We start from the raw sequence: 13,451 nt of genomic DNA on the forward strand, positions 1-13,451 counted from the left end.
TATATAAACAAAAAAGCAAGAGTTTTGTTTTCAAAATGGCAACTAATTTTTCTTCCTTTCCAAGTTCTAAGAAAAATAGCTTAAAAATTAGCTGACTTTTAAAAATCTGGAATATGAGAATAAAAGGAATAAAAATAAGGAATAAAAAGAGAATAAAATTCTGAAGCACCAACCATGACTGGCCTGCCCACCTACCTTCCCTCCTTCCTTCCTTTTCTCCCTTTTTCTCTTTCTTTTTCTCTTTAAACTCAAGACCTGGGTACTATCCCTGAGCTTTTGTGCTCAAGGCTGGTACTCTATTACTTGAGCAACAGCTCTGCTTCTGGCTATTAAGTAGTTAACTGGAAACAAAGAGCTTCAGGGACTTTATTACCTAAGCTGGCTTTAAACTACAATCCTCAGATCTCAGCCTCCTGAGTAGCTAGGTTTACAGATGTGTGCCATGGGTCCCTGGCCAGGATTGACTCTTAAGATGAACATAATGGAATCAAGAGTGGTATATTTTGGAGGCTATTAAATTTAGATAAGTTCACATCTTTATGAAAAGAAGAAAAAAGAGATAGTACTATCTTCTTGACAAAAAAAAAAAAGAGCACCAAGAAGAGGCCATATGAGCTCAATGAGGACAAAGAAGAGGTTGTAAGAGCATATAGAAACATTGTAGCTATCTACAATTCAGAAAGAAGGTCCTTATCAAGAACCAAACATTCTAGCACCTTAAAAGATTTCTCAGAAGTAAAAATGGCCAATAAACTCATGAAAAATACTCAACATCACTGGTCATAAAGGAAATGCAAACCAAAGCAGTGAGATTCTAGCTCACCCAAGTAAGAATAGCTATTATCAAGAACACAAATAGCATCAAATGCTGGTAGGGATATGGGAAAGAAGGAACTTTATTATACTATCAATGAGAATGTAAACTAGTGCAACCACTCTAGCAGGTAGTTTGGCAATACCTCAAAACACTAAACATAGAACCATCTTACAACCATCAATACCACCCCTGGGTATTTATTCAAAAGCTAAAGTAAAGATACAGTAAAAATATTTATTCATTGTTGAGGTTGTTAATAACAATAACTGTTATTATAACCATGCTCACTGCTGCATTGTTTACCATAGCCTAGTTATAGAAACCGCCCAGATACCCTACAGGAATGAGTAGGCACAAACACAAACATACATACACATTTATATAATTTCATATTAGTTTTACTCAATGACCAGAAAGAATGATATTATATCATTTGCAAGGAAGCAGATGAATCTAGAAAAAATTGTTTAATGAAAGGCTCAGAAAGAAAAAGAGAAAAGTTTTCTCTCATTTGTGGAAGTTAACTCTAAATTATAAACATAAATGAAAACATACTCTATGTAGAATATCTTCTCAACTAGTGTAAAATGTACCAATGCATGTCTCAACAGTAAAACACTAACTAGCAAACTCCAGTACTGAAAAAAAAAGAAACATACAAAAATAGAAACAAAACAAAAAAGTACCAAAAGCTTGAAATAATAAAAATATAGTGACTGAACTACTTATATATGAATTTAATATAGCATAACCATACTATTTGAAATAGTAAATTGGATCATCAGTAAATTAAAATAGAGACAGCTGTTTGAGTATTTGAAAAAATAAAGTTAGAGTCCTTCCTTTCCCATATAGCAAAATATATCAAACATATTGAAGATATAAATTTAATAAACCAAAATAAATATAAGAATTATTTTCTGTTTAGTTTTCAGGTAGATGAAACATTCCTACATTTGAGCTGGGCACCAGTGGCTCTTGCCTTATAGTCTTTGATACTCAGGAGACTGAGATGTGAGGATCGAGGCTTGAAGGCAGCCCAGGCAGGAAAGTCCATGAGATTCTCATCTCTAATTAACCACTAGAAAAAATAGAAGTGGTACTGTGGCTCAGAGTGGGAGACTGCTAGCCTTGAGCAAAACAGCTCAGGGACTGTGAGGCCCTGAGTTCAAGCCTCACAATAAAAAAAAAAAATCCTACATTTGACCAAAATGAAATGAAAAGAAAAGGAAGTAGAGGAGGACAATGAAGAGGAAGAAGGGGAGGGAGATAAACTAACAGAAAAGATAAATTATACTATGTAACAATTCAAAATTTTCCATATTTGGACACTGGTGGCTCACATCTGTAATCCTAGCTATTTATGAGTCTGAGGTCTGAAGGATCATGGTTTGAGACCAATTAGGACAGAAAAGTTCACTAGATTTCATCTCCAAAATAACCAGCATAAAGCAGAACTGGAAGCATGACTTAAGTGATAGAGTACCTGCCTAACAAGAATAAAACCCTGAGTTCAAAAGCCAGTACCAAAATTTAAAAACTTAAAATTTTTACCACAAAATATGTCATGAATAACATGAAAAGATAACTTTAATTCTCAGTAAAACTATAATATAAATAACCCTGGTTTGCTACCATTAGTTTATACTACATTGTTATAAATCCATTATAAAATGAAAATAACATATTCAGGCAATTCATATACAAAATAAAAACTATGAAAACCAATATTAAAATACATATAACCTTGATATTTTCTGAAAATATAAATTAGAATTAGAATAATCAGAAACTTTGGCAATGACTGAATATGTTTTGTGTTGGATCTAAGGGTAAAAATTGTATTAACCCATATTTCAGGAATATATCTATCAAGAGCTAACACATGTACATCCTTTAACAGCAAATCTATTTTAGATAGCTATTCTAAGGAAAACTGGTCAGTAATACTATTTGAATATTTATTTTTAATAGTATTGAGATAAATCATAAATATCATAAATGCACTAAATAAGGAATATAATGTATATAGCAGGTAGCGATAGAAAAGGCTGGGGAAAGTGCCTTTGATGTAGCACTTGTATGTCAGTAACTGAGAAGAGTCTGGCACCCTTATGACTGATGGAAGCCCAAGGAAGGAGTCAAGACTGAGAACAATAATTATCTTAGTTTGTAAGTGGTGGAGCAGATGGTTTGTTGTGTAGCTTAAAGTTAAAAGGTACATTCCACTTAGTCAATCCAAGAAAGCCTACTGGATTTGCAAATTAAACAAATTAGATTTGACAAGCAGCCAACCAATGAAACAGACATCTACACTAGTACAAATGAAGGATGAAGACACTACTACTATTCTAGTGTCTACTTATAAAAAAAAAAACAACTTGCTGCTGGGCACAAGTTTTAGCAAGTTTTTAGCTATTCAGGAGGCTGGGATCTGAGGATTGTGGTTCAAAACCAGTCTAAGCAGGAAAGTCCCCAAGACTATTATCTCTAATTAACCACCAGAAAACTGGAAGTAAAGCAGTGGCCCAAGGTATAGAGTACAAGCCGTGAGCAAAAAGAGCTCAAGGACAGGGCCCAGGCCCTGAGTTCAAGCCTCAAAAAATTCCCTTAGAATCAAGTATCTTGTTATTTCATTAAACTTATTTAAAATAAAAAAATTAAAAACTAAAAAAAATTGCATTGTGTCATATGCAACAACCTATATGTAACAACATATAGGAAGCAGGGATCTTGAGTTTAAGGCCATCTTGAGCAACATAGCGAGACAGTGTCTCAAAAGAACAAAACAAAAACATAACAGATTGTGGCTGATAAATATAAATAAGGACAGAATATGATACCAATTATGAAGGTATTAGAGGCCTAAAAAAGTCTGGAAGAATATGCAAACACTAAACTCCCACTGCTAGATGAGAGTGAAATTAATGAGTAGAGTTTCTACATTGTTTTTATATTCTAAAGAATCTTGCATATTAATAACTGGTAAAAGAAAGGAATGAGAAAAAAAACTTTGTTGGACAGTGAAAGACATTTAACTCCATTCTACTGGTACTTTATAAGTAATTAGAAGGCATTCTGGAGACAAAACAAGTAGTAAAGACTACTCCAAAATGAAATTTTAACTTTCTACTGGGTTATAAAACAACATACAGGAAAAGGTTGTAATCTACAAAATAATACATAAAAATTAGAAAACTCTCATATGTTCTTAAAATTTATTTATTCTTTAACATCAGTTTGTAAAAATCCTCCAAAATAAAAGACACATAGGAAGAAACCATAAAAGGAAATAATCTTATCATTTAATCCAATACTCTAGAATTGGCCTTTTTTAAGGTAAAATTTTCCAAGAAATGTTAATGTCAACTTAAAAGTGAGCTCAGGAAGTATAGTAAAGGCAATAAAAATAGATATACATACATACATATGATATACAGATAGCAAGGGTGTGTGGCAAATTTTTATCTCAAGAATAAAATATATTAAAAACAATAAAAATCAGCCAGATGCTGGGAGCTCATACTTGTAATTCTAGCTACTCAGGAGGCTGAGATCTGAGGGTCACAGTTCAAAGCCAGCCAGGCAGAAGTGGAGTTGTAGCTCAAGTGTTACAGTGCTAGCTTTGAGCAAAAAAGCCCAGGGACAGTGTCCAGGTCCTAAGTTCAAGCCCCAGGGCTAGCATGCATGGGCACATGCACACATATATACACACACAAATAATTTATAAACAAGTTATTTTCCACTTTTATACACGGACAAGTTTTAGAATTAAGCTAGAGATGTGGGAGGAATGGAAAAACAACTATCTAGATGCCACTTCAAAACCAGGCCCTTTCTAGAAATCTTAGCTATCTTCTGGAAGCTATAATTCCCATTGTTGTCTCTATTGCAATAGATCTTAATAGTCCTTACAATCTACTACAAATGTTTACAAGAAACTTTGTGCAAGCTAGACACTGAGGTGCATACTTTGAAATCTCAGCTACAACCAAGGTGGAGGCAGGAAGATCACAAGTTCAAAGGCAACCCATGAAAAGTTGGGAAGTCTCTAGCTCAAAACCAAAAGGCATGAGAATGCTTGCTTAGCAAGTATAAAATTCTGGGTTCAATTCCCCATACCACAGAAAGAAACTAACTTGGCAGGGGGCGGAGCAGGGGTGGGGGGAGAGGGAGGGAGTGTAGTTGTGGAGATGGGAGGGCAGGGATAGTAGGGGAAAAACAAAGGAGGAGACAACAATGCTTGATAAGAAATGTACTTATTACCTTGCTCATGTAAGTGTAACCCCTCTGTACGGTCACAAAAAAAAAAACATTAAAAAAAAGAAAGAAACTAACTTTATAACGTTGAAGTATAAGACTAAATATAAAAAGCAAGGCTGATGGTATGGCTCAAATAGTAAAGCACCTAAGCCTAAAAGCATGAGACTCTGAGTTCAATCCCCACCACTGCCAAAAAACAAAGATGTGACAATCATCTATTGTGTAGGTACTAGTGAGAGAGGGTAAATATAGTCAAAATACTTTATGAACATGTGTGAAACCTGAGTAAGATAACTCGATAAAACTAGTTGGGGAAAGAGGAGGAAAAATGATGGAAGGGAAAATTATTATCATGATGTATTGTATACATAAATGGACATGTTAAAATGAAACTCCCTTGTATAACTAATTGATGTTACGGTTTTTAAAAGCAGCAGTTAATGGTATAGATAGTTATGAAACTGATATAATAATAAAGAGAATTTTTCTCACCTTGGCACTTTCCATTCATACCAGGATGAAGACTGAACACAGATCTAGAAGATATGTCTTGATCAAAGAGTAACCTTTCAAATGCCAAAAAATAAAAAAGGCACAGATTATTATGTATCTGAAACAAATATTAATATTTAGCTGTCATTTTTATTCTATCTGAACTTGCTAAAATTCTCAGTTTTACAACATTTTTAACATTTATATTTCAGGTATTATTTCAGAAATGTATATTTAAGTTGAAACTTTATTCAAGAAGAAAAAATAATCATGGTCATGTTCATTTTTACAAATATTATGCTATTATTTTTGGTATTTGACAGTAAGGAACAACGGGTAATAGTTTTAACACTGGTGAAATTAGATCATTGAGAGATCCTTTTTTAAATTTTTTCCTCCATATTTTTCTATACCATGAAGAAGCTGAAATTAAAATCTCAGGTTACTGGAGAATATATGCTTTCAATAATATACAGGCAGAGAATTCCTTGAATTTTTGTAATTTATTTCTTACTGTTATTACTATACTTGAGGTAGCACTGAAGAGACAAAGAAGACATATGATGTAGGCACTGGTGGCTCACGCCTGTAATCCTAGCTACTCAGGAGGCTGAGATCTGAGGATCATGGTTCAAGCCAGCCCAGGCAGTAAAGGCCATGAAACTCTTTTCTCCTCCAACTAACCACTAATAACCACAAGTGGAGCTGTGACTCAAAGTGATAAAGCATGAACATTGAGCAGGAAAGCTCAGGACCTGAGTTCAAATCCCATGACCATCAAAAATAATAAATAAAAAGAAGATACATGACCCATGGACCTCAATAATCTCCAAACCTAGTGAGGGATACAGACTAAGAAATAGCTGTGATTCAAAGCATTGAGTATACTACTTGGAAAACTTAAGTATTTATCTTTTTGTTTAAAAAATGGGCAAAAGGCTACGTGCAGTAGTTCAAGCCTGTAGTTTAGGTTCTTATGGGGAAGAGGTCAGAGGACTATGGTTTGAAGCCAAAGGCATGCACAAAGAGAAGAACTGCAGCAGAGGCATAAAGCAAGACTCCATCAAAAAAAATGCCAAAAGAGGTTGGCAAAGTAGCTCAAGTGGTAGAGCACGTGCTTACCAAGTGCAAGTCCTGAGTGCAAACCCCAGTACAGTATCACATAAAAAAAAAAAAAAAAAAAAAAAAAGCAAAGGACCTGAATGGTCATTTCTGCAAAGAAGAGGAAATGTCCAATAAGTATATGAAAGAGGCTCAACATCACTAATCTTTAGGGAAATACAATCAAAACCACAGTGGAATACCATACCACACTTGTTAGTGTAGTTGTTAAAAAGTATACTTAGAAAAAAACAACAACAACAAAAAAGAAAAAGAAAAAAACAACAGAAATAACCAAAATGTTGAAAAGGATGTGAAAAAATTGGAATTCATATGCAATGCTGGCATGGTTTATAGTAATGTAAAATAGTATATACTGCCTTAAAAAAAAGCACAGTGGTTCCTTAACAAAGTAAACGGACTCATTTAAAACAGCACTCCCACTTCTGTGTACATACACAAAAGAATGGAAGGCACAGACTAGCACAGACCTTTGTTTATAGAAGTACTACCTGCAATAGCCAAAGAGACCAATTGTCCATTACTGGAAACAAGGATACATGACTTTTATACGTACAGTGGAATGTTATTTTTCTGGAAAAGAAATACAGATGCCATCTACAACTTAGATGAACCTTGAAGACAGTATGCTAATTGAAATAAACCAGACAATAAGGGACACATACTACGTGAGTTCATCCATATGAGATATCCTCCTATGAGATATGAGTAGTCAAGTTAAGCGACAGAAAGTAAAATGGTAGCTTCCATGGGTAAAGGGGAAATGAAATAAGGAGTTATTTAATAGACATACAGTATCACCTTGGGAAGATTAAAAGATTCTACAGACAGTGGTAATGGTTGTAGAACAATGTGGAAGTACTCAACTAAAATGGTTAAAATGATAAGTTCATCTAACATATAATTTATCATAATAAAAATTGAAATTAAACCAGTTTCCAGAATCTATTCATGTAACAGCAAATCATCTGTACTTAGGCATGAAAATGTAGTTTGATACTAAGCTTTTGGTTTATTTACTTGCTCAAATTCATTTTTACTTTATCAGCACAACTCTGCCCCCTGTTGGTCACTCAATGGATTAAAGTCAATTCTAGACATACTAATTCATTTCATATAGAAACCTTTCAGTATGTAACTTTAAAATACACTCTTAAACATAATTTTTCAAAAGAACAATAATTATTACATTAAATCAGTAATTCCTTAATATTAATTAGTTTTCAGTTTATGATAAGCAGCCTCTAAAACAGTGCCTGGTATGTATGCCCTATTGGATAGGTGGTTTTTATCTTTTAAGTTTCTTAAAAATATGTAAATTTAACTGGGCACTTATAATTATAGCTACTCAGGAAACTGAGATCTGAGGATAGAGGCTTGAAGCCAGCCAAAACAGAAAAGTGTGCGTGACTCTTAGCTCCAATTAATCAACAAAAAGTTGGAATTGGAGGTGTGGCTTAAGCAACAGAACACCACCCTTGAGTGCTGAAAATTTACACAAGGTTTTAAAAACTCCAATTTTCACTTAAACATTTGAAGTATCATTAAAATTCTTCCTTAAGCCATTAAGTATTCATCATAAGGACATCTTGTAACTTATTTAAGCATTATAATAAGTCAGTTCATCTTATTTATGGATTTTTTTTTTATTTTTTGACAGTACTAGGGTTTGAATGCAGGGCTTTGTGATTGCTAGATAGGGGTCCTACTCTTTGAGCTACATTTCCAGCCTTTTTTTCATTATTTTTTTAAATAAGTTTTTATTGTGAAAACACTGTACAAAGAGGTTACAGTTACATGAGCAAGGTAATGAGTACATTTCTTATCAAGCATTGTTGCCTCCGCCTTTGTTTTTCCCCTACCATCCCTTCCCTCCCACCTTTTTGTCATTATTTTTGAAAGAGAATCTTGCTTTTTCCCTGGGCCAGCATGAACTATGATCCTCCAATTTACACTTGCTACTGCAGCTGGAATGACAGGCAGGTCGTACCATGACCAGATGGTTCTGTTGAGGTGAAGTCTTGTGACCTATTTTGCCACAGCTGACCTGGAACCATGATCCTCCTGATTTCAACTACAAAATTGAGATGACAGGGCTGTACCACCATGCCTAGCTACTGGCTGAGATGGCTCATAAATGTTTTGCCTCAGCTGCTCTTAAACTGTGATCTTCCCAATCTGAACCTCCTGAGTAGCTATTATTATAAAGTGCACCACTACCATCCAGATCACATGTTAATTACATGTGATTTTAACCAAGCATGATGAAAAATGAAAATAAATGAGAAACAATTTTTTAAAAAATCTTCTTTGTGCATTACTCAGCTCACTTGCCAGAGCTTGTCAAAGCATGTCTTAGTACTAACAAAACCCCAAGGAGGATCATCTGCACCTTAGTACAAATTTTTGAGGCAACAGTAGGACCAAATCTAGGCTTTCAAGTGCTTTTTCATACAATATTAATACATGGCATCCTGAGTCTTTCAAAGTCTTAGCCCCAAAGATCACCAAATTCAGTTCTTAGCAAAAAGATCTAAGTTTTTACAATATTTCTTAAGGAGTATTTAACCATAGTCAACTGTGTAATATTCTGTCTGCTAGAGATATCTGCCATACCAGGGCCTCAGTTTCCTATGGGAACTTGTACATGAAAGACAGTCAGGATGAACTACATACAACTAAGCAAGAGGATGAAGAAGAAAGAAAATAAAAACCACCACCATTCTGTCCCGTCTCTATTTAAACTTTGATTTTATTTCCATGCCAATGAAAGAATATTAATTTTTAACCTTGGACTATGAGGGCTGAAAGAACAATGTTTCCTTGACACTGCAGGTAAGTGTTTAAAAATAAATCAGACGGAAATAATGATTGGCCTGCCAAAACAGGCTAATCATTACAACTAAAAACTGTGGGAACATCTTTTTTAAAAAGCTACATCAAAAGTACATATGAAAAATACATTGAAAAGTAAATTAATAAGTAGACTGAAGACCAAAGTTGCAATGAAAATAACTACCTGTAATGGGAGAACCCAATTTTATTTTTGTTTTGATTTTTGGTATGTTTTGTTTCCTGGCTTGGTTCAAGGCCTAACCCTAGACCTATATAGTGAAGGAAAGAAGGGAGAGGGGAAAGAACATGAATTTATACAGATTCAAGAAGATGAGTGAACCCCGAACACAAATACAAAGAAAATCATACCCAGACACATCACAAGCTGTTGAGAATCAAAGCCAAGCAAGAAACAAAACCAAAACAAGTACTATTTTAAAAAATCAGAGTGGGGGAAAAAGTTACCTCCATATGAGAGAACAGTAATTCAAATGCAGTTGGCTATAAAGGAGTAAGACTTTTTTTTAGGGTTATTGAACTGCTTTGAATCTTAATTGGGGTGGTTTCTCTGAGATTTATGCATTTGTTAAAATATGCCCCATATGTCAGTAAGAGCAAATATTACTGCACACACACATAAAAGAACCAAAAACCTTTATACTTTCCCTTGTCCCCAATCTAACCATGTCCTACCAAATTTATTTTCTAAAGAATTCTTTTTTTTTTTTTTTTTTTTGGTCTGGTCGTGGGGCCTGAACTCTGGGCCTGGGTGCTGTCCCTCAGCTCTTCAGCTCAAGGCTAGCACTCTACCACTTGAGCCACAGCGCCACTTCTGGCTTTTTTCTTTTTGCTTATGTGGTGCTGAGGAATCGAACCCAGGGCCTCAGGCATGCAAGGCAAGCACTATACCACTGAGCCACCTTCCCAGCCCTTCTAAAGAATTCTCTAATTTTCCTTTTCCCTCCATACCTACCATGTCTTACTAGGAGAGCACTATTCACATCTTTCTATAACTACTGATGATCCCTAACCTAACCTCTACAGCACTGATGTATAAAAGGGAATTCCTGTTTAAATCATACCAACTTTATATTAAAAGTTCGTTAGAAATTTAGAATCATTTAATCCCTAGCCTGGAACTCCTGAATTAGAATCACAGTAACGGGATTCCAGAGTGAATCATGAGCATATTAAAATCTGAAAGCTTTACTAAGGCATATCAGACCATGGAAATCTGATTATGATGGTCTTCTACTTAAAGTCCTTGTCAAGGACTCCCAGTAGAGACCATCATAGGATGTATGAGGCTTTATGTGACCACACCTTACCTTTACCTTTCACCACTCTCTACCCCATGCTTGACAATTGTTAAGTTTTAACTGTACATCCCAAACACATGAACATGATGTTGTGCCTGTCTCTATACCTTGACTCATGCAATTCCCTGACCAGGAACCAACCTCTTCCTCATCTGGAAAACTACTACCCCATCTTCAAGCTTCTTCTCAGACATCAACTTAGCCAACTCTGAGAAACACCAAGATTGAAGGAAGAGCAGCTATTCTGGTCTTCTACAGCACTTTGAATATACTTCCATCCCTGGATTTCCCACATTATACTGAAACTATCTGCTTAAGTCTTTTTCCTGACCTGAAGTTTTTTCAAAGGCAAGTGGCTTCATCCTTTTGATTCTGTCCCCCTGTTTAGGAAAGACTTTGGTGAACTAAAACCCATACTCATTGTTTTTATTCTTACCAAATACCCATCTGGTTTCGTAGGCACCAGTTTTCTCAACACGTGCTTTTCCTGGGAGCAATTCAATTAACCATCTCCTAAACCTGAGCTGAAGCGGGGAGGTGCAAAATTCATGTGAGGGATTCACACCCAAGACATTGGCCTGTGCAAAAAAAGACTTACAGCTCTAGTCAAAAAGGCAAGGGTTTTTCTTTTCTCCTAATGTCATAAAGCCACCTACTATAAACCTTCTTTGGTCCCTAAGGAGGGTAGGGGACCCATGGCTGCTCATTTACCGTTTCTTTACACAATGACACCCCCATGTCCCCCTCGAAGCTCGGAGCGCCTGGGACACTCCTGGCCGAGGGGCGCGAGGGTCCCTCGCTCTGCCCTACGTGGTCACCTTTTCCATGGCAGTTCTTCGTCTTCAGGGTCGCTCTCTGTCACGGACCCCTCAATCACCGTCTCATCGCTGTCCCAGTCCTGGGCTTGGGCCTCTCCTTCCATCTCTGCCTCACACTCGAGCTCTTCTTTTTCTTTTAAACTCTCCATTTCTAACTTTCCCTTTCCTGCAAGCAGAAGGACGCTGTGCGGGGTACACGAAGGGAAGAGCTCAAAATGGCAAGATTCATGGCAAAAGCCAGGCCTCCCGGGGTGACGGAGGACACTGAGGAGGCCCGGGAGCAAGCCAGCGAGCGGACGTGCAGCACGACCTTCGACCGCCGGCAAGCAGGCGGTCTGTCGGCTTGTCCTTCCCGCCGGCCGGCAGGGAGCAGCCGTGCAGCACGCTTGCGTCAAGGCCGCGCGCGCGCCGCGTCGGCCCCGCCCCCGGCGGCCGGTTGTGGCCCGCAGCGCCCACTTCCTCTCCCTTCCCCTCCACCCCTTGGGCTTCCGGTTCCCCTCGGCGGGCGTGGCGGGCTGGGTGGAGGTGCTGGGGTTGGGCGTCGCGGTTCTGCAGGTCCGCAGTGCCAAAGGCCTGGCCGGCATCGCATCGCCTACCTACACTCCCCCTGTCGACCCCGGCCCGGCCAACGACACTTTCCTGCCTGCCTGTGTGGCCTGGCCATGGGTCCAGAGGTCCAAAGACCCGTAGAGCGCTTCTTTCCCCTCTGACACTCCTCAAAAACGTTGCCTTTTCAGAAGCTTTTAGATTAGCAATCTAATGGATGTGTTTCCCCCTCTAGCCCTGGAATACAGATTGTGTAAGTACGGCAGTTAAGGGTACTTTCCCCTCAGGTCTGTGTGTGGTGGTGGGGGGGGGGGAGGGTGGCCTTGAACTCAAGGCCTGGCGCTCCTGAGGGTTTTTTCCCATTTGGAGCTGGCATTCTACCACGTAAGCCACGCCCCCGGTTCCTTTTTTTATTTTTATTTTTCTGGTTAATTGTACATAAGGATCTCTTGGATTTGTCTGCACATGGATGGGCTTCTGTCCTCAGGCCTAAGCCTCCTGAGTAGCTAGAATGAGTCACCAGAGCCTAGCACCTCTGTTTGTCAATTTTTATAATACTGGTGCAATGGATACTTATCGGTTTGGCTATCAGTTTTCCAGAAATGAAAAAACAAAGATTGCTAATGCTTACTACTGGGAACGGAGAGGAAATAACTTATCATTCATTCTCAGAAAAGAGCGTTAGTTTAGTAATATCTATCCAAATGTTTCACATGTACATACGCTTAGAGATAACCTTTCTGCTTTTAAGAGCTCATTCCTATACTATCATTACATTTGCATCAACTATAATTTTAGAAGGCTGGAAACACCTTTAATCTCTCTTGGTTGGGGATTATGTAGTAGAAGATTCCTTGTCATTGAGAAGAATGAAATACAGTTATATACTTGGACAGGTTTAACTGGGTTACATGTTAACATAAAAAGTAAAGAAAGACCTAAGAACAACAATGACAGCTCCAGAATGCTGTGTAGGAAAGGCTTAAGTGAAATCTTCCAGGAAGCGGAGGCTATCAAACTTCACAAAGTTTGCATTTGAATAGGAAACAAAGTTTTCAGTTAGTAGATTACTCAGCAGATTTATGGCTTGATCTTAAAATGAATACTGATTTAGAGTTGTTTAGGAAGGAACATTAAGGACCTAAAAGGTCCTATCTGACCTAAAAGGTCAGATAAACCCTCCATATATACCAAGCTACACTGACCCTGCCAGAACAAATTAGCATAATCTTTTTCATT

General features: G+C 37.4%; 1 protein-coding gene across 3 annotated transcripts in view; it reads right to left on the reverse strand.

The window, feature by feature from the left end:
* Ankrd31 (ankyrin repeat domain 31) overlaps positions 1-11,912 on the reverse strand; it is a 109,843-nt gene extending 97,931 nt beyond the window's left edge. For all 3 annotated transcript variants that reach the window (XM_070031365.1, XM_070031364.1, XM_070031363.1), the window contains exons 1-2: positions 11,667-11,912; positions 5,573-5,646 (exon numbers count right to left, since the gene is read on the reverse strand). In XM_070031365.1, the coding sequence (XP_069887466.1) occupies positions 5,573-5,646; positions 11,667-11,815 (223 nt within the window). In that variant the 5' untranslated portion in view covers positions 11,816-11,912. The remainder of the gene's footprint in view (positions 1-5,572; positions 5,647-11,666) is intronic.
* Between the last annotated feature and the right edge of the window lie 1,539 nt (positions 11,913-13,451).

This window comes from Dipodomys merriami, unplaced genomic scaffold (genome assembly GCF_024711535.1).
Source record: "Dipodomys merriami isolate MVZ:Mamm:240054 unplaced genomic scaffold, mDipMer1.0.p SCAF_20, whole genome shotgun sequence".
NCBI classification, from domain to species: domain Eukaryota; kingdom Metazoa; phylum Chordata; class Mammalia; order Rodentia; family Heteromyidae; genus Dipodomys; species Dipodomys merriami.